Source organism: Schistocerca gregaria, chromosome 6, assembly GCF_023897955.1.
Source record: "Schistocerca gregaria isolate iqSchGreg1 chromosome 6, iqSchGreg1.2, whole genome shotgun sequence".
Lineage (NCBI taxonomy): Eukaryota > Metazoa > Arthropoda > Insecta > Orthoptera > Acrididae > Schistocerca > Schistocerca gregaria.
Window position 1 is genome coordinate 284,788,199 of NC_064925.1, and position 22,181 is coordinate 284,810,379.

Below are 22,181 nucleotides of genomic sequence, written 5' to 3' on the forward strand. Positions count from 1 at the left end.
TGTACAACAAACAAACAAACACGTGGCACTTCAAGACAAGCTTGAACAGTGGAGAAAAGTTCTAGAGGGAAGGGGAATGAGAATTAGCAGGGTGAAAACAGAGTTTGTGTGTACAAAGAATGCTATAGATCTATATATTAACCTGCAAGGAGAACAACTGATGCTGGTCATGAAATTTAAATACCCAGGCTATTACATGCAAAGTGATGGAGGACTGGAGGCCGAAATACAGCACAGGATAAATAGTGGATGGATGAACTGGAGGAAACTGAGCAGAGTACTGTGTGATATGAAGTTTAGCTGCAAAATAAGAGGAAAGCTTTACAAGTATGTGGTGAGGCCTGCAATTCTGTATAGTGCACAAAACTTGGCCAATTACAAAAGCCCAAGAGAAAAAGATGGAAGTGGCAGAAATGAGAATTTTAAGCCCGGTGGGTGGGGTGACATGAAAGAATAGACTAAGGAATGAGTAGTTAGTTAGTTAGTTAGTTATATTACTTGTTCCATGGATCATGAACACGATTCTTTCGTAATGATGTGGAACGTGTCAAAGTACAAAATATTCATTTATCCCAAATAATCATTGTTAGTCTTATATACGGTACAATTGTTAAGGCTTACTGTATTTCTTTGGCCTATGTCTAAAAATTCGTCTATGGAGTAGAAGGAGTTGTCATTCAGGAATTCCCTTAACTTACTTTTGAATGCCGATTGGTTGTCTGCCAGACTTTTGATATTGTTTGGCAATTGACCAAAAATCTTTGTGGCAGTATAATTCACCCCCTTTTGTGCCAATGTCAAATTTCAATGAACGGTAGTGAAGGTCACCCTGTCTCCTAGTATTGTAGCTGTGGACTGTGCTATTAATTCTGAAGTGATCTGGGTTACTAAAAACAAATTTCATTAGGCTGTATATATATTGTGAAGCTACTGGCAATATCCCTAATTCTATAAATAATTGTCTACAAGATGATCTTGGATGAGCCACAGACATTATTCTGATAACACGTTTTTCTGCAATAAATACCTTCTTTCTTAGTGATGAATTGCCCCGAAAGATGATTCCGTAAGAAAGCAACGAATGAAAATATGCATGGTAAGCTAACTTACTGATGTGCTTGTCTCCAAAATTTGCAATGACACTAATAGCATAGGTAGCTGAGCTCAATCGTTTCAGTAGATTGTCAATGTGTGTCTTCCAGTTTAAATTCTGATCAATATAGACACCCAGAAATTTTGAAGAATCTGCTTTAGCTAAAGATTTTCCCCCACACTCTATATTTATTTCCGGTGCTATGCCTTTCCCTGTACTGAACTGTATGTACAGTGTTTTTTCAAAGTTCAATGAAAGTCCATTTGCGGAAAACCACCTAATAACTCTTTGAAAAACATTATTTGCATTTTCCTCAGCTGATTCTTGCTTTTTAGGCTTGATTACAATACTTGTGTCATCTGCAAAGAGAACCAAGTTTGCATCTTCATGAATATAATTAGGCAAGTCATTAACATATATTAAAAACAATAAAGGCCCCAAGACAGAACCCTGTGGTACCCTCCCTCTTTCTTTTTCTTTGATACATCCCAGTGTGAATAATCTGATGCCCTTTGTGTTCTGTGTGTTCTATGTGGGTTTACTGTTTCAAACTTCTGCATTCTACCAGTTAAATATGAAGTGAACCATCTGTGTACTGAACCATTCATTCCATAGTACTTCAGCTTATCTAAGAGGATTTCATGATCCACACAATCAAAAGCCTTAGAGAGATCACAGAAAATCCCAATTGGTGATGTTCTACTATCCAGAGCATTTAAAATTTGATCAGTGAAAGCATGTATAGCACTATCTGTTGAAACACCTTTCTGAAAACCGAACTGACATTTTGTTAAAACGTTATTCCCACTAATGTGTAAAGTTACTCTTGAGTACATTACTTTTTCAAACACTTTTGAGAAGGATGTCAGAAGTGAAATAGGACGATAATTGTTGATGTCTGTCTTGTCACCTTTTTTATACAAGGGTTTAACTATGGCATATTTCAATCTGTCAGGAAATATTCCCCGATTCAATGAGCTATTACATACGTGGCTAAGAACTCGACTTATCAGGTGTGGACAAGATTTTAGTATTCTATTGGAGATACCATCAGTTCCATGTGAGTTTTTATTCTTAAGTGAATTTATTATTTTCTTAATTTCAGACGGTGAGGTGGGTAGGATTTCAATTTCATTTGTTTGCACCGGGAATGCCTCTTTCATGTAGAGTTCTGCCCTATCTGGTGAGCAGCTGGTGCCTATATTTTCCACTACATTTATAAAATGATTATTAAAAATATTTTCAACCTGTGATTTTTCATTTATAAGCTTTTCATTGTGCTTAACAGTAATACTGTTGTCCTGTGACCTTGGTTGCCCTGTTTCCCTTTTAACTATATTCCATATTGTTTTAACTTTGTCATCAGAGGTGCTAATCTCAGACTTGATACACATACTTCTGGATTTTTTTTATAACTTTTCTTAATATATTACAATATTTCTTATAATGGTTGAGCTCTTCTTCATCTCGACTTATTCTAGTGTCTTGGTATAGTTCCCATTTCCGGCTACAAGAAATTTTAATCCCTTTAGTCAGCCATGGTTTTTTATCAAGTTTATTTGAATTATGATTCACTAATTTCTTAGGAAAACTGTTTTCAAATATACCCACAAGTTTATCATGGAATAAGTTAAATTTAACATTTGCATCAGGTTACCGATAAACATCCTCCCAGTCTACCCGTTTCAAGCTTTCCTTAAATTGTTGAATTGTTATATGGTTAATTGGGCGTATTTTTTTTTTTTTTTTTTTTTTTCATATTACTGTATGGAGCAAAGTCATGAATTGAAAGTAGCTGTGCATCGTGATCAGAAAGCCCGTTCTTAATAGGATAGGTGCTTACTTCTTTTAATTTATCTTGGTCTATGAAAATGTTATCTATCAGGGTGCTACTGTCTTGTACAATACGAGTAGGAAAATCAATGACTGATGTCAGATTGTAAGAGCAAAGTAATAGTTCAAGGTCGTTCTTCTTGCTTGACTGTTTAAGAAAATCTACGTTAAAATCTCCACAAATGATAATGTGTTTTCCCTTTTCTGACATAACGCAGCAAGAGATCTAGGTTTTTAAGAAACATTTGAAAATTTCCAAGTGGGGCCCTATACACAGTCACAATTATGAATTTACCACTGTCCAATTTAAGCTCACAAGCGCATACTTCAATGTGCTGTTCTACACAGAATTTTGCGGTTTCTATGTTTTTAAAACTATGTTCCCCCTTAACATAAATGGCAGCTCCTCCTTTCTCCATATTGTCTCTACAAAAATAAGTTGCTAGTTTATACCCATTAATATTTACATTTTCCATTTGTGTAGTTATATGATGTTCAGACAGGCACAGTACATCAACTTCTGTTGTATTTTTAATATTCTCAAAACAAATTATTAGTTCTCCTATTTTGTTCCTTAATCCCCTGATATTTTGGTGAAATATATTAACACAACTGTTTCCTCTACCTTTATACGAACCATTTATTTTTTTACCTTTAAGAGCTGCCTGTCTGGACATCTTGTTCAACCTAAAAAAGGTGCCCTTATGCCCTTTCGGGTCACAGGGGTTTTGCCTTGAGTGCTAGTGGCCCCCTTTAGACGACCTACAATTAAATCAGCTAATCTATCCTTCCCTAGACTATTTAGGCGCAGGCCATGTCGAGTGTATCCCCATCTCCCAATGCTACGAACAGGCACTGTATGAATGTGTATTTTTGCACCGTCCAGCAGCTGCTCGCTCAACTCTCTGTTAACTCGCCACACAGAAGGGTTAAACGAGGGCTGATCGTAACGCTGCAATACCTCAACAAAACCCACATTTGTACATCCTGTTGCAGCTCCTATTTTATCCAGGTCACTCTTAATATCATAATTCCTATCCTTAGCCAGGCTGTTTCCTGCCCCACCTATTACTATCACCTCATCATTCTTGTCAAAGTCCCTACAGAGTGGTCCTATGTCTTCAATCACCTGGCTAAGCCTAGCACTTGGCTTAAACAAACTCGTGATCTGGTAATCTGCTCGTCCCATGACTGCTACCTAGCAGCAAGACTTCTTTTCCTATTACTAGATTTTCCCGACCAAATGCTGTTACCAATTTTAGTAGTCTGCTGCACCCTACTTTCAACTACTCCTGTTTTTGGCTCCTCCCTTCCTACTTCAGGTAACAAGGAGAATTTATTCATAACTGGAGCTTCGACAACATCTACATGGCTGGTCCCTTTTCGCAATTTCCTTGTTACCAATTCCCATTTCCCGCAGTCTTTTTCCCCCTTTAACTTAGCTAATTCAGTTTTTACCGTATCTAGTTCAGCCTGAAGGGCACACATCTTTTCCACCTGTTGTACGAATCTTTTTTCTATACTACAGAACCTACAGTTCCACGGGAGTGCCAAAAGCATAATCTCGTCAAATTTCCCACTACATGAGCCCCAATGAAAAACACCACCACATCCCCACATACCACACCCGATTCTATCTTCCTACGGCAGCTTCCACACTTAGTACTCATGGCAATGTACATTAATAAAATTTGAACAATGATCTCTTAATACAACAAACTATATTCTTAAATCAGTAAGATAATGAACCTACAATGGATGTAATCTAACGAGCTATGTGAATTTAAACAATCGTTACCTGAAAGTAAACAAACGCCAAATGGAAAGTCTATGAACAAATAAGTTTTAATAATCTACAATCCGACGATAAAAAGTCTTTAATTATTGACCAAAGAAGTATTTAAGATTATAGGCGCAAAATTAAGTAATAATAAGAGGTCTACACAGGCACGAAATTTACGCCTACGAATGTAAACAAACACTGACGAAAACAGGCCGTTTAGTAAAACCTTCTTTACGAGTAAAATATGCTAATATTCGCGAAACCTTCAATACACAGTCTAACACAGACGTTAATTTAACTATCTAAACTATAATTTACACTAAGTTTAATATTATTCTATTACTGAACACTTAACTTTTGCCAGAGCTCCGAAAGCGCGTGCACCGCTTGCTGCAGGGCTGCAGGGGAACAGTGAAAGTGGGGCCCATAGGGAAGAAGATCCAAGAAAGTAGGCTAAGATCGTATGGACATATGCAGAGAAGAGGGGAGTACTATGTGGGGAGAAGAGTTGAAGACCTAGAAATTGAACGATCAAGGAGAAGAGGAAGACCGAAACTGAGATGGAAAGACAAGGTAGCAGGGGACCTACAAGAGAAAGGATGGCTCAGAGAAGAAGCACTGGATAGGCATTTATGGAAGAGAAGGATCCAGCAAAGGAATGCCGACCCCCATATGATGTGGGAAATGTCTGAGATGATGATTATGACAGTACCAGTGGGAGAAGAATTGTAAATATTCATCTTCTTAATATATGCTAAAATTATTCCCAAGGGACGGAGATCATTATATTTGGTATTGTGATATTTGGTCATGAAAGTTGCCTAGGGATCTAACAAAGGATTGAAAATACACACTGTCCATTTTAAAAAGTATTCAAGTGTTTAAATGCTTCAAGATTCCAGGTTTGAAGTATGCTGGCTACAGATAGGATCTGATTCTTCATATGAAGCAATACCTATTCTGCACATGAAGTAAAAACACCGCCTACATAGCGTCAGTTAGTAAAAAATTATTCAGATTTATCTCTCTATAAGGCGATCAAATTATTTTGATATAAAGAGAAGATTTTATACTCAGATTTACACTCCTGGAAATGGAAAAAAGAACACATTGACACCGGTGTGTCAGACCCACCATACTTGCTCCGGACACTGCGAGAGGGCTGTACAAGCAATGATCACATGCACGGCACAGCGGACACACCAGGAACTGCGGTGTTGGTCGTCGAATGGCGCTAGCTGCGCAGCATTTGTGCACCGCCACCGTCAGTGTCAGCCAGTTTGCCGTGGCATACGGAGCTCCATCGCAGTCTTTAACACTGGTAGCATGCCGCGACAGCGTGGACGTGACCCGTATGTGCAGTTGGCGGACTTTGAGCGAGGGCATATAGTGGGCATGCGGGAGGCCGGGTGGACGTACCGTCGAATTGCTCAACACGTGGGGCCTGAGGTCTCCACAGTACATCCATGTTGTCGCCAGTGGTCGGCGGAAGGTGCACATGCCCGTCGACCTGGGACCGGATGGCAGCGACGCACGGATGCACGCCAAGACCCTAGGATCCTACGCAGTGCCGTAGGGGACCGCACCGCCACTTCCCAGCAAATTAGGGACACTGTGGCTCCTGGGGTATCGGCGAGGACCATTTGCAACCGTCTCCATGAAGCTGGGCTACGGTCCCGCACACCGTTAGGCCGTCTTCCGCTCACGCCCCAACATCGTGCAGCCCGCCTCCAATGGTGTCGCAACAGGCGTGAATGGAGGGACGAATGGAGACGTGTCGTCTTCAGCGATGAGAGTCGCTTCTGCCTTGGTGCCAATGATGGTCGTATGCGTGTTTGGCGCCGTGCAGGTGAGCGCCACAATCAGGACTGCATACGACCGAGGCACACAGGGCCAAGACCCGGCATCATGGTGTGGGGAGCGATCTCCTACACTGGCCGTACACCTCTGGTGATCGTCGAGGGGACACTGAATAGTGCACGGCACATCCAAACCGTCATCGAACCCATCGTTCTACCATTCCTAGACCGGCAAGGGAACTTGCTGTTCCAACAGGACAATGCAGGTCCGCATGTATCCCATGCCACCCAACGTGCTCTAGAAGGTGTCAGTCAACTACCCTGGCCAGCAAGATCTCCGGATCTGTCCCCCATTGAGCATGTTTGGGACTGGATGAAGCGTCGTCTCACGCGGTCTGCACGTCCAGTACAAACGCTGGTCCAACTGAGGCGCCAGGTGGAAATGGCATGGCAAGCCGTTCCACAGGACTATATCCAGCATCTCTACGATCGTCTCCATGGGAGAATAGCAGCCTGCATTGCTGCGAAAGATAGATATACACTGTACTAGTGCCGACATTGTGCATGCTCTGTTGCCTGTGTCTATGTGCCTGTGGTTCTGTCAGTGTGATCATGTGATGTATCTGACCCCAGGAATGTGTCAATAAAGTTTCCCCTTCCTGGGACAATGAATTCACGGTGTTCTTATTTCAATTTCGAGGAGTGTATTTTTGGACTTTGAGAACAACTAATTTTATTTAAGTACTCTAAATGTATTTGTGTATACCAAAAGTGCGTTCAAGCAAATAAATAATTAATTCTGTTTTTATTCTATTTTGTTAACTAATCTTTTATTATTTCAATCAAATTATTGTGGAAACATATAATACAGTCCAAATAGTAAACTGTAATCTAGCAGATGAGGTAATGGCAGAACTGAAGTTGTGAGGACGTGTCATGAGTCGTGCTTGGGTAGCCTAGTCGGTAGAGCACTTGCCCATGAAAGGCATAGGTACTGAATTCGGGTCTCAGTGCACCAAACAGTTTTAATCTGCCAGAGAGTTTCATTATGAAGTTGCTGAAATGCTAAAAGGTTCATACACCAGTATTTATAAGGCTTCATCTATCCCAAGATCGATAGTCTGTGTCCGACACTCATACGTTTAAGATCCATGAAATGAGCCTACAGAAATCTGTAGATAGTTTCCACAATTTTTAATTTTCGGTGGAAGTTGACAGCTAACCATTACTGTATTACAGTCAACATAGCAGGTCTGCTTTCTATCTGCGCACTATTAACATCTCCATGAAAGACTGCCCTTCTTTATTATGTATTGATATGATATGCATGTATGCATGTGACTCATGTAATGCGTTAATATAATGCAGTGTCTTCTACTCTCTTTGAATCAATACAAGAGCAACTCGATTCCAGTCACTTACTGTGTCAACATCATGAATATTAGTTTATTTATGTCATCTATCAGGAAATTTAGTGCAGTGATCACTTACATAAACTGAAGCCACTATTGTAATGTGACTGCTGTGCTGAAATTTGAATGCAACAGGGTACAATAAATATTCTGTCATTACCGTATTGATGACATACCTACCTACATAAAACCAATTTTTGTGAGAACTGGAGCTGATAATCGTCCTGTCTCTAATGACAATAAATGAGGAAAAAGCCACTCCACTAAAAGTTGCTTGTGTACATTATTGGGATATTTCCTGTAACACCCGTTTTACAGCAGTTCAACAAATTTTCTTCAATGATACGTTGAGAGCAGAATAACGATTGGCAAGTACGTAACATCACACACTCAACATGCTGAAATGCCCATGACTAAGTTACTTTAATCGAAGTACAGCTCTAATCAAGAAAAAGATGCACCACAAAGACATATAGCAAAATCGAACCACTATACAGAAAAAATATTATATTCAGGAACAATGGAAAAGGAATATTAGAGCCAAATGCTGGCCTCTAAATTCAATGAAGTCTTTCTAATTGCAGCAGGAAACTAAAAGTAAACTCCACAATCTACACAGAATACAAGGAGATGCCAACGAGGCAGTGTGTGATCCTGTGCCACATGGCGTCATTTGGATGCAGTATGGAGGGGTATGTGGCCAGCACACAACTCTCTTGACCACTGTTGGCTACCAAGACCTTAACACACTGCTTCTCGTTCACATAACTCCTCAATTGGTGTTATGAGGCTGAGTGGACCTTATTCCAGACCTCCCTGGCAATATTTGGAATTTAGACTGCATCTTCCACATAGCAGTCACACACGCCAACAACTCAGGAGTGGAGACGGATGCTAACAGGGAACATGGATAAAAAACAATCTGTCAAAGACAGATCCATTAGTAAAAACCACACCACTGATGTCTTCTGCTCACTTGATAGCTCATGTAATTTATGGTTAACACTAGTGTTCATAGCATATAGCATACAAACTTTAATCTGCCAGTATAAAAGCAACTTATAGTGTTCTCTGGAAGTTCCACGCATGACTATTTCCACATTCTTGAATGCTCTTCTTCATTATGCGACCTTCAAAACCCAATGTGTTAACAAGGACTGTTGACGTTTTTAAAAATACCGGGAATCTGATACATCGATATTTAAAAAATATCATTATTGGCCCCCCGATATATCGATTTCTCTCTCTTGATATATCAACATAAAAAATATCGACACACCAGCCAAAAAAATATTAGCCGCACATTGTAAATATATTGCCACTTTTTAGATATTCTGTACATCAACAAGATAGCAGCCTGCTTGTCTCCTTTTGAGCAAGAATTGAAAGGAAAACAACGCACATTCACACTTGGTGATAACCACTTTGCTAACAATGTTAACTAGAGGTAAGTGGCACAATAAAAGGTGTCAGATGGACCCATCATTCGGTTTTGCCATATATCTGATTTGTCTTTAACATTTCATGTCAATTTCCCTGTTTTTTTCTTTTCTTTCTTTTTTTTTCCCCTGCAAACACAAGTTACCTATCAGTTGCAGTGTCAAAATTGCATGGTGAAGTTAAACGTTGCAGTTCCTGTTGGTAGCACCGAGTGCCGATTACACCAGCATTTCCCCCTCACACGTCTCTGACCACTGAAAAGAGTAATCTTGTCATTTAGATTTTTGTTCATCAGTTTCAGCAAATGTTTTTGAAGAATGCCGATATGAAGAAATAGCACATTAGTTGCATTAAAAATGTTTTTTTTTCACGCAACTGATGTGCTAGTCCTTCACATAGGATATCTTGTTATTCCATTCACACCGCCACCCCAGCGCAATTGGACTACTACTTTGTGCCATCTATACTTGCTCCACACAGTCAAAGAAAAAGACTGGACGTGATGAAAGCTCAAAAAGTAGTAAGACTCCTTCACATAATGAAAGTAAAATTATGTTCTACTACAATTTCAAAAGAACAACTTCAAATATTTATCAACAACAGTGAAAAAATATATTATACATAACATAATATAAAATAAAGTAAAAATATCAGCACTCAATATTGCCATTTCAATACTGATGTATCGGTGGGGGGGAACAACAATATGTATCGGGGGAGGGGGCGGACCACCGATATGTATTGACATTTTTTTGAAAAAATATCAAAACATCGATATTTTATCAACAGCCCTAGCATTACCCAACGACTGAGTGTAAACCAAAAATTCTAATATTTCCGTTTCATTTTTCAACATTATCACATCTACAAATGTCCATTCTTAATGTACACCTTTTTACACAAGTGAATTCATGTGTTGTAAAAATTAATAGCCGATAAATCTCAGGCCATTCAGTAAATGAAATACAAAACAAAATGTTGTTAAATGAACTTTCGATTCTGAATAAATCTTATAGGTACTACAACAGAAGTATTATATAACATTATCATTACAATTAACTATTCCTGACTGACAATTTGTTTAATATGATTTTACTGCAATTAATCATTACTTTGGATAGATGCTTTGTTAAAAAGTAGGTGTTCAAAGGGTTGTACAGAAAGGTCTCACCTTATCAGTTTCATCCTTTTCAATTGCTGTACTAACAAGTTGACTACATGGCGGCAACAACAGCTCAAAGGCATATATGGATCGATTTGTATCATTAACATATCTTAGGAAAGAATTTTCATCCTGGAACCAGAAATAAAATTTTGTTACAATTATATTACACACTAAACTGGCAATTTCTACAATACATACACTTGACAGCACAAAAATATGCCTGCAACTGCAATTAAAGACCTGGAAACAGCAATAACTGTGGTGAGGTGGAGGCCAAGACAAAATAGCGGTAAGAATGGCCTTGGTAAAGGTGCATACTGTGCCTAGGCGTAGACCAAGATAGAATAGTGGTGAGAAATTACTGATATAAGTGAAACACATATAATGTGAATACTTTGGAGGGATTGTCAAATTGTTCGGATGCAGCTGCCTGTTGCCACATGTGGTTTGATCAACCTCCCCCTCCTGCCCCCTCCCCCTCCCACCTTAATGACTTTTGTTCTAACCTTTGTACAAATTAACACAGTAAATCTATAACAGTTCTTATTAAAGAGGTTTGAGACCTGGAAAAACCAGAGCATATGGTTTCTACACTACTAAACTTCCACTGATTTCAATGAATATCTGTATTCTGTACAGAAGGGGTCTAAGATGTGTGGAATAATTGCCACTATCTGCCATCTCATCACCAGAAGGCTGAGATCCAAATGTCATCTAAGGTTCATGATCAGGCCAGTTTTGGTACATAGCGTACCTACACATTTTCAATGTGACACACACCTCGTGCTGGAAGAGGCCACCACATAAGAATATTATTGTTCTGTTCTGCAAACCATCCATGTACAGTCATTAACATGTGCAGTGGAATGTGGTCTGCAGGAAACATATTCATCACCATCACCGGCATTTCCTTCCAGCCAGCCAGGTAGTAACTTTTTGAATGATATGCCACCATTGGTTTCTGTCCTGGTATAGCTTTCCCTCTCAACTACATCCCATGTTACTCCTCTCCTCTTGAGATCTTCCTTAACCTAGTCTGCCCATCTCTTTCTAGGCCATCCAATCGGTCCTCTTCCCGGTACCTCCATCTCCAAATATTGGCATGGAATTCGAGTTGGGTGCAATCGCTTCACATTACCGACCAGTTCAGTCTCAAAGCACTCATTCTCTCCTCTGTAGTCAACATCACCTACACATCTCTCCTTACACGATCATTCCTGACTATCTCTCCTAGTTTTTTGTAACGCTGACCTAAGGAACTTCATTTCACATGCTTGTATTTGACTCTCTTCTCTCTTATTTATAAAACAGGTCTCTAGACTATACATCATGATTAGCAGGAGATAAGTTTTATACATGATCTGTTTGGCCCTTTGATGGACTTCCTTGTCCCAGATTAGATTTTGTACTTGGTGAAGGAAACTAGATCCTTTTGTTATTCAGTTTACGACCACTAGTTTAGAACTTCTATTGCATGATCTGATGCTATTCAGATAATTGAAGCTTTTCACATTCCAGTATGATGTGACAATGTGTGGGCATCTTGCTCATCTTCATTGCCACTGTCTTGTTCCTACTTACAGTTAACTTGAATTTTTTGAAAATTTTGTGTTCCAGTAATCTAGTCTCCTCTGAACTTCCATTTCTGTCTCTCCCCAAATGGTGATTTCATCAGCAAAAACAAAAGTGTTGAGATATTCATTTTCTTCTTGCTTGATTTCTTTCATGATTGTGTCCATAAGTGTAATGAAGAGTAAAGGGGAGGGGGGAGAGTGAACTGCTTAGCTAAGCACCTCAATGTCTTAAACCATTTTGATCTTCCACGTCCTACTTGTACACTGCTCTCACAACCATTGTACAGCACCTGGACTTTAATTAATGAATCAGGAACATTATGTTTTCTCAATCAATCCATATTTTATCCCTTGGTACACTGTCATATGCATTTTCCAAATCCACGAATACTACTATCCAGTCCTTTCCCTTTTCCCAATATTTCTCCATTAACTGATGGAGGGAGAAAATGAGATCTATTGTTCCCCTATTATTTCTGAACTCATGCTATTGTTCCTCCTCTAATTGGTGTTCTAGAATTTTCCGCAGTCTTTTTTCTATGACCTTTTCCATTATCTTAAGGCAGTAGGATAACAGTGTGATTCCTTGGTAGTTGGTGCATTTCTTTCTACTACCTTTCTTGATCAATGGTATTATAATTCCTTTTTTCCATTCATCTGGCACTTTGTTTTCTTTCCATATCACCCCCAGCACCCGGTGTAACCATTGTATTTTATGGATTCCTGAAGCTTTAATCACATCCGCTGTCAGCTGATCTACTCCAGCCGCCTTCCACTTTTCATCTGTTTCAGGGAATTCTTAGTGTTTAACCAAGAGATTGGATCCTGCTTTTCCTCTACTTCAATGACTTCGGTGTCACTTTCTTGTGTGCCTTCCCCATTCAGTAAGACTTCAAAATAAGTCTTCATCTCTTCTCTGATACCTTCCATGTCCCTGATAATACCCCATCCTCTGTTTCAATCGCTTTTATGTCTATCTACTAGATCTTTTACTTTTCAATAACCCATATAGCAGTTTTTGGTTCCCTTTGCGATCCTGCTCTAGTTTCTGGGTGAATATTTCCCAACTCTTCTCCTTTTCTTCTTTCACGATTCTCTTTGCAGGAAACAGATTAAACCTTCACAATATGAATATGCTGGACAGCATCAAGTGGATTGTGTATCATGTGAGGCATTGCTAGTTTAAAGAAAAAGATCCAGCCCCATACTGTCACATACATATGGCCATAGTGAAATAAATTGTGCATGTATTTAGGTTTGAAATGGACACCTTGTAACTTTTATACCATCACTGGAAAATTTTTTGCAGTGAAAAATTTCCATTTGCCTGACAGTTACTAATGCCAATCTCCTTGACAAATGCTACTTGACACAGCCTATGTTCATCACAGAGTCTGGAGTCTATCTTTGACAGCAGCAAGTTTGTTCTTTAGCCAGACTTTCTAAACTGGTACCAAAGAGTATGCACTGATCTGAGGAATGTAATATGTTTACTTCAACTTCTTCACTGGTTTAAAATTGTTATTATTATAGTGTAATCACTTTAATATCCTGGTATCCTGGCCTGGTGCTGAAGTAGTTCACAGTCAAGTTACTGTATGCCTACTGACTTCTTCAGTTTCCCACGGAATCTAATGACATACAGTGCACTCAGACTCTGCTCATGAATAAAGTGGCTGGACTTCCAGTAACGTAGTTCATATGTCTGATCTTGAATCTTCTATTGTCATCAGTTATTACAGAATGAATGAATGATGTACTTACATATATAAACAACTGACCACCACAGTCTGTCATAAAATGACCAGCACATTGAAGCTATAGCAAGTATCATTTCAAATAAAATAGTTTTTGAAAATATAATTGGGTAGATGTCAGGATACCCTACACCAGCCTCAGAAACAGGACAGGACTTACTGGAACAAAAACTGGCACAGCTACAAGGATATCTCTTTTGGATCATGGATATTAGAAGCCTGTATCGCCCTGGAACTGCCCAAATACTAGCAAACGAATTAAGAAAATACAGAGTGCGACTGGTAGCTCTCCAAGAAGTAAGATGGCAGGGAACAGGTTCACTGAAAATAGCAGATGGGACAATAATGTATGGAGACTGCGGTCAGCGCCATGAATTTGGAACCGGTTTCTACATTCATAAATCAATAGATGACTCAGTAAGGGTGTTCAAACATGTTAATAATCGTATATCATACATAACTATTCAGACGCAGTGGTTAGACATTACATTTCTAAATGCACACGCACCCACAGAAAATAAGGACGACAACACGGAAGAAGAATTCTACAGCCAACTGGAACAAACGTACAACTTATTAAGTAGGCACAAGGTGAAAATAGTGTTAGGAGATTTTAATGCCAAAGTAGGAAAGGAAGAAATCTACAAGCCAACCATCGGCAATTTTAGCTTACACGAAGAAAGTTCAGAGAATGGGGTTCGACTTATAAACTTTGCAATGACAAATGATCTCACGATAAGTAGTACAAAATTTCAACATAAACACATTCATTTAGGAACATGGATATCACCAGATGGAAAGGTAGTCAACCAAATAGATCATGTAGCTATCCAGATACGATTCCAAAACAGTATTAAAGATGTCGGAACCTTTAGGGGAGTGGATTGTGACACAGACCACATGTTAATAATATCAAAAATGAAAGTGAAACTCAAAAGGAAAGTAAATAGAAATGGAGAAGAAATTACAAGATATAACATAAGAAACCTGGCAAAAGTATATATAAAAGAAAATTTTACAACAGAAATTAAAAACAATCTAACAAAACCGAGACTGGCCAATGCAGAACCACAGCATGTCTAAAGCAGATGGAGACACCTGAAGGGCTGTATCCAAGAAGCAGCTTCCAAAATCATGTGTGAAAGAAAACAACCTAATAAAATTTGGTTTAACACAAAGTGTCAAGAAAAAGTGCTGGAAAGAAGAAATGCGAAGAATGCATGAATTAAAGAAAGGGACAATATGACATTGAAGGAAAGATACTATAAACTCCAAGAAACGCAAAGAACCCTAAAGACAGGAGAAAAGGGAATACTATAAGAATATGATCAGAGAAGCAGAGGATGATTTCCAACATCACAGTACAAGATAGATGTATCAAAATATTAAAAAAAAATCCTTTGGTTAATTCAATAATAGGGAACAGTTTATAAAGGACCAGTACGGGAAAATATTGACCAACAAAAGTGACATACAAAATAGATGGAAGACATACTTTTCACAACTTCTCAACTGCAATGACCCACACTCTTACTTTAAATTGAAAGAACCTGATCAGTAAATGAAATACAGCAAGCAATAAAGAAATTAAAGAATAACAAGGCTTGTGGTGAGGAAAAGATATACACTGAGTTATTAAAGAATGGAAGTCCACAACTGGAATTAGAAATACAAGCATTAATAGAAACAATTTGGGAGACCGAAACCATTTCTGCAGATTGAAAAACTTCAACTGTGTGTCCCATACTTAAGAAGAATGATTCACTAGTTTGTGATAACTACAGAGAATTGCCTTACTGAATGTCACCTATAAAAACTTATTGAGCTGCCTATTAAACAGGCTGATACCAATAACAGAAGAACTGATTGGGGACTACCAACGCAGTTTCCGCAGAAACAGATCCACACTAGATCGCTTATTCACCCTAAGACAAGTAACTGAGAAGGCGTGGGAATTCAATGTAGATGTCCACGTATTTTTCTTAGATTTTAAAAGAGCCTTTGATAGCATACACCGACAGACACTGCTAAATATAATGAAGGAATGTAAAATGCCATCAAAATTAATCAGATTAGTTAAAATGTGTGCAGATGAAACTTTGTGTCGCATAAAGACACCAGTAGGAGAAACTGAAGATTTTAAGGAGTACACTGGTCTGAGACAAGGGGATGGCACTTCACCTATTTTATTTAACCTTGTCCTAGAGAAGATCGATAGAGAATTTTCTAAAACCAGTCCACAAGGGATCCAGCTGCAGGATGTGGACATTACAAGACTTGCCTATGCAGATGATGTAGCACTAATAAGTAGTTCCAAAAGGGAATGAATCAGAATGATGCAAAATTGTTAAGAAAACAGGATTACATGTTAATGAAGAAAAGACAGAATACCTGCCCATAAGTAAGAAAACCAGAAAAGATGCACGTCTGACTGTAGATGGATTCAATTTCAAGACTGTTGACCACTTCAAGTGCCTAGGAAGTCTTTTTAGTAATATCAACAGAACTTATATAGAAATAGATGCCCGTTTATCAACAGCAAACAAGACACTTTTTAGTTTCATCAAAATTCTAAGAAAAAGATCACTTAGCAGTAACTTCAAAATCTGCTTATATCAATCAACCATTATACCTGTGATGTTATATGGACATAAACATTAATATTTAGAAAGAAAGATGAAGAAAAACTGTTAATATTTGAAAGAATAGTACTAAGGAACATTTTCGGACCTGTATACGACAAAAACAACATGGAATGGAGAATAAGAAGAAATGTAGAATTAAGAGGGCTGTACAAACACCGTAACATCGTCAAAGTGCTCAAGAGGAGAAGGTTGAATTGGGCAGGCCATATAGCAGGAATGACAGAATAGACAATCTAGAATGGTATTCAGCAGAACAATAGATGGAACGAGAGGAAGAGGGAGACCCAGAATCAGATGGCAGGATAACATTCGGGAGGACACAATTAGGATAAACCGCAACAGCAACTGGACAAACATTGGATTAGACAGGCAGAAGTGGAAGAGGCTCATAGAGCAGGCGTATAGTCGATAACGCCCTTGCCACATATAAAGCAAAGTAAGATGAAAAATCTACTTGCCAAGCAGTGGGAGGAGAAAATACATCTGCAAGATTTCAGAGCCAGCAGCTCCTGGCAGAAGGATGGAAGTGGGAAGAAGAGGAATGATGGAAAAGGCCTGGGAGGTACAGAAAAAGGGGAGAGTTGGAAAAGTCACTCAGAACCCCTGATCAGGGGACACTTACCGCACAGTATGAGACGGAAAGAGTGACTGTTAGTCACTTTCCTTAACTTTTATAGGTTTCAGATTTTTTTTATCTATCCAATATCGTAGTCTAATTATCATGCCGTTCTAAAAGAAATTTACTCTATAATGACGTTATAGAGGTGACCCTACTATGAAGGAAATTAAGCATTATTGCTCTTCACATCTGTTCAAATAATGGAAAATCCTGGATAGAAAGTAACAATATTATGGAAGGAATGTTGCTACCCACATATAGCAGAGATTCTGAATGAACGAACACACACACACACACACACACACACACACACACACACACACACACACAAACTGCAGTCTCTATAAAGTGTGGCTTCAGTTGCCAGAGACTGCAGCCATGCAGACATTGCTGACCGAAAGTTTATTTGTGACAGTCTTTTTGTTGTGCCTATCTGCAACTTCACATCTGTTCATATAGACCTAATTTATAAACTGTTAAGTCTTATAGTGAGGGAGTTTTGCAGTCTAGCACTTTAACCAGCAGATAGTACTCTGGAATTCTTATTAAAATTGTTCTTGAAGAAGTTTTGATTGCCAATTCTCTCACAGACACTGTATCTATTTTCTCAAAATAAAAATACGTTCTACTGCATGACTAATTGCAAAACAAACCTGAATCTTTTCAATAGTGGATATAGAACTTTCAATGAACAATTTTCTCATTATGGTAACAGATGGTTAATTCAACTACAATTACCTAATGCATTTCATTCTGAACTCATTATTATTCAGCACTGAACTGGTATGAAGAGTTTAGGCCCTAAATAATTCATTCTTCCTAAACTTCGCAGAAGTCAGAAGACTGCCTCATAGCTATCCCACATCAGTTGCAGAAGATGGTGCTGCAGATATATCAGGTTGTTTACAAGTTTCAGCAATGCACCCACATTAAGTGACCCAATTTTATTTCTATGCAACACAGCCCTAACTCTCTGAAATTATTTGTGTGGCTTTGGACAAATACATCTCTTCCCACTTGTTGAGTTAGTGATTTAACTCAACAATAAACTATCTGAAGTACAACACCCTCACATACTGCCCATATTAGAGGCAGCAGCAGTTTATAGAGGTAGGTCTTCACAGTATTCTGACCTGTGTGCCTACCTCTATTCTAACGATAAACAACGCCCAGTATTAAAAGATCAAGTTCAATGTTTGAGACCATTCATTCTCAATTATTCAGATAGAACCTTTCACCTGTTTGAAGTTCTGCTCAAAGCAGTCACGATTTGTTTAACTTTCTTACAGTCCAGTAATAGCAGTTTTATCCAAAAATATTTTCACAATGACAGTTGTGACTGACTGCTTGCTTGTGTTCCAAATTCTCGAGAACTCTCTGGTGCACCCACTCTCGTGAATGTTCTCTTTGCACAGCACTGTCTGCCTCTGATTCCCAACACCAACTTTTTCTCATAACTTTGACAAGTACAAAGTGCTTCATTGTGTGATCTTTCACATAAAATGTATACTATAAACATAGAATAACTGTTCAGAGCATGTTCAACACAAATGCAGGGTTATCATACTCTTCAGGATACATGATTATATTTGTGAAGAATTTAAGTTAAGTGGTACAGTAGGTATCTAAGTATATTTTTATCTAGTGTAGTGCAGAAATGCAGGAGAATCTGGCAACTGCTAATGACAAGTACTAGAAAATTTCAATACAAAAATGGCAAAGTTAGCAATGTGACAATTTGTATTGCGCAGAATATAGTGGGATGAATTATACACATTCTTCCATTATGATTAAAAATTTTCTGAAAGTTAGTTACATATTTATTACCATTAGCTCACTTTACGTGCCACCCAGCAGTATGATATTGCACACTTTTGACTTCACAACAGATAGTAGGTACAGGCAATTTGGTGGCATTTAAGAGCAGTAAATCAGGCCAATGCTGAAAATGAGAAAAACTGTGGTAGGAGAAGACATTAGCAAATTATTTTACACCACACACAAAAGAATGAAATTGGATTTTCACAAAAGGAAACTGATAATTATATCAACTGATGTAGACAGTGAACTGAAAGAAGACAAAAATAAAGATAAATAGCAGAAATGAGATTAGTGAAACTTAAATAAAGACTGGGGACCATTTAGTAGATGAAGTAAAGCCAGTCTACTACCTTGGAATCAAAATAACACACAATGGACAAAGTGAGCAGGTTGGAATCAAAATAATACACAAGGACAAAGTGAGCAGGATAGAAAATGAAGCAGACAAGCAATGGCAACAAGGGATACCCTTGCTAATATAAGTCTTACTATCAAACATTGGCCATAATGAGAGGAAGAAATTTCTGAGACACAAAGTTTGGAGCACAGCACTGTACAGATGTGAATCGTGGACTGAGACAAAAGTGGAAAATAACAGAATCAGAGGGTCTGACAGGTGATATTATAGAGGAATGTTGAAAATTAAGTGGACTGATAGAAAATGAGCAGGTTCCCTGAAATTTGTGGAAAATGCTAACAAGAAGGGCAAGATGATCTGCCGTGTATGAAGATGCCAGGAAATAACTTTCATGGTACTATTGGGAAACTGTAGGAGGAGACAGAAATTGAAATATAGCCAATAAAGGACGTTGGATGTAAGCACTTCATGACAAAGAGATTGGGAACAAAAGTGATCAGAATTGTATTTGTCCATTTTCATAAGATTTTGTATTGGATGTACAACAAAGAGATTGTTTAAATTATGTATGAAGATGCTATCTGTTCTTTCGGACATCTCCGAATGAAATCACTACGCTTAGCTGCATACAGGTGTTTATATGCATCAATAGTGTGGGACAATAAGTAGGGAATGTGGGTCTTACGGGAGGCGTGCAGGAGGTAAGTCCCAGCAGTCACACTATCCTCTGTGTCCTCAGTGGCTCAGACGGATAGAGCGTCTGCCATGTAAGCAGGAGATCCCTAGTTCGAGTCCCGGTCTTCGTGCACACATTTTCGACTGTCCCTGTTGATGTATATTAATGCCTGTATGCAGCTAAGTGTAGTGACTTCATTGTAATGTTCTATAAATTCTCCTCTTGTTTGGCTTCTACTGAAAAACTAAGCCCAAGACCCTATCAATGATTATACTTTAGAATTTTTCAGTGTTTCCTATTTCCCTTTAATTTTTCTAGTTAAGTGATTTGGTGGTATTTATAGAGAAAACACTATCTGCTTCTGCCAATAAATGAATTGGGGTTGGCAGACCACTGAATTTTATTGTAAATCTAAAGCCAAAACTGAAAATTACTTGGAACCTCTCTTGGCAGTTTTACACATTACTGTACTGTAACACACAACTAACTACAGTCAAACTTGGTGGTCATTTCTACAAAATGCTTTGCCATCAAATTCAGCTACAATTATTACCCAATGTGCTTTGGAGTTGCTATACAGAGCATTCTTTGCTAATGAAAGGGTACTGTACTTACAAGGGAGTTTTGGTCTTCTTGAAATACCCTGTCAGTGCAAAAAAGTTTTGACATTGGATTAAAAAAAAAGAAGTTGTGATGATCGTTTTAATGTTACAGGTGTTCTACATAACCTCTTCCCAATTGATTACAAGGCAAGGAATGTTCACATAAGCATGTGAAACTGTCAGAAAATTCGTTCTTTGGGATGTTTAACTTGCGCATCACCATTGGCTTAAATTTCAATTATGTCGTCAAGTGTTGATCCTCATGTGGATTCCTGCACTGTCATGTTTTGATAGATTCATACTGATAACACGAAGTCTCACCACACATGATAATTATTCCCAAAAAAGAATTATCTGTGTTTTGTATTTCATCCAAGTCATGTCAGGTGTCCACATATTGTTTCTGTTTGGGACCTAATATGTTTAGAACAAACTTTACACATCCTTTCCTTTTTTTCCCCAAAACATTCTGCAGAATGGCTTGAAGACCAAGTAACAACATACACACACTATGGCCTCATATTCACTACTTAACACTGTCTGTTCACAACTGATTGGTCAAATGCACACATGTTGATTACAGTCATTAGTTCAAGCTGCCACTGTGATTATTGCACTAATGTTGTTTATGTGCCATGAATAAAATGAATCTCTGATGCTCTAGACTTAAAATATTGACATGACCATTTACATATAACATTTACTTTGCATACAACCCCCATATAGAATGAAAAGTTAATACATTCCATTTCATCCAAGCCAGTGCTGTAAAAGACAAACACTGGGCACGATTTCCACTGGCCAAGTTTTGTGCTGTTAAGTGTACATTGGTGAACTATGAATCATAAAGTGGGATAATAAACTACGAAGCAAGCTTAAGTAATCTGAAGTTTATACACATTTCTTGAAGAAGTATTCTTCCAGTTACGTACCAGTATCCTAGCTATATGACTATCCAAAACTTCGGCTAAAGCCACATGCTTTGGTGCATCTTTGCCCATGCATTTGAGCAATTCTTCTTTCAATCTGACAACTCTTTCTTGTTTGTTTAGTGTCAACAAATACTTTACAGCTTTATCATTTGCAGCTGACACAAAAGTAACACCTGAAATATTTAATCCAGAACTTTACAGCAGCATTAACAGAATCTAAGTATCTATTATGTATTGCAGATGATGGTATATGTTAATTAACAGCAAAACAAATTCAAACACATAATTAAGGAAGGAAGGTTAGAATGTAATGTCCTGTCAGTGTAAATGTTAGTAGGGGTAGAGCTTAATCTTTGATTGGGCAAGGATGTTTGACATTGTTATATCGAACATTATGTTGAACATCTACTTACAAACAACTGCAACTCTTAGTTTATATTTTATTATCTTAACAGTAAATTACCTATTTCATAACAGAGGCAAAACAGTTACAAAGAAAATACTTTCACATTAGTCTTACGAGTTACAAAACAAGCTGAAGGCAAAATTAATTTGTGTCAAAGAGTGCTTTGCATCAAACAGGTAATTCACACTGTGTGTGTGTGTGTGTGTGTGTGTGTGTGTGTGTGTGAGAGAGAGAGAGAGAGAGAGAGAGAGAGAGAGAGAATTTTC

At 38.3% G+C, this 22,181-nt stretch overlaps 1 protein-coding gene across 5 annotated transcripts in view; it reads right to left on the bottom strand.

Moving 5' to 3' along the window:
* Nucleotides 1-22,181, bottom strand: part of LOC126277951 (uncharacterized) — a 183,826-nt gene that overhangs the window by 68,187 nt on the left and 93,458 nt on the right. For all 5 annotated transcript variants that reach the window (XM_049977549.1, XM_049977554.1, XM_049977550.1 and 2 more), the window contains exons 8-9: nt 21,510-21,682; nt 10,532-10,654 (exon numbers count right to left, since the gene is read on the bottom strand). In XM_049977549.1, coding sequence (XP_049833506.1) covers nt 10,532-10,654; nt 21,510-21,682 — 296 coding nt within the window. The remainder of the gene's footprint in view (nt 1-10,531; nt 10,655-21,509; nt 21,683-22,181) is intronic.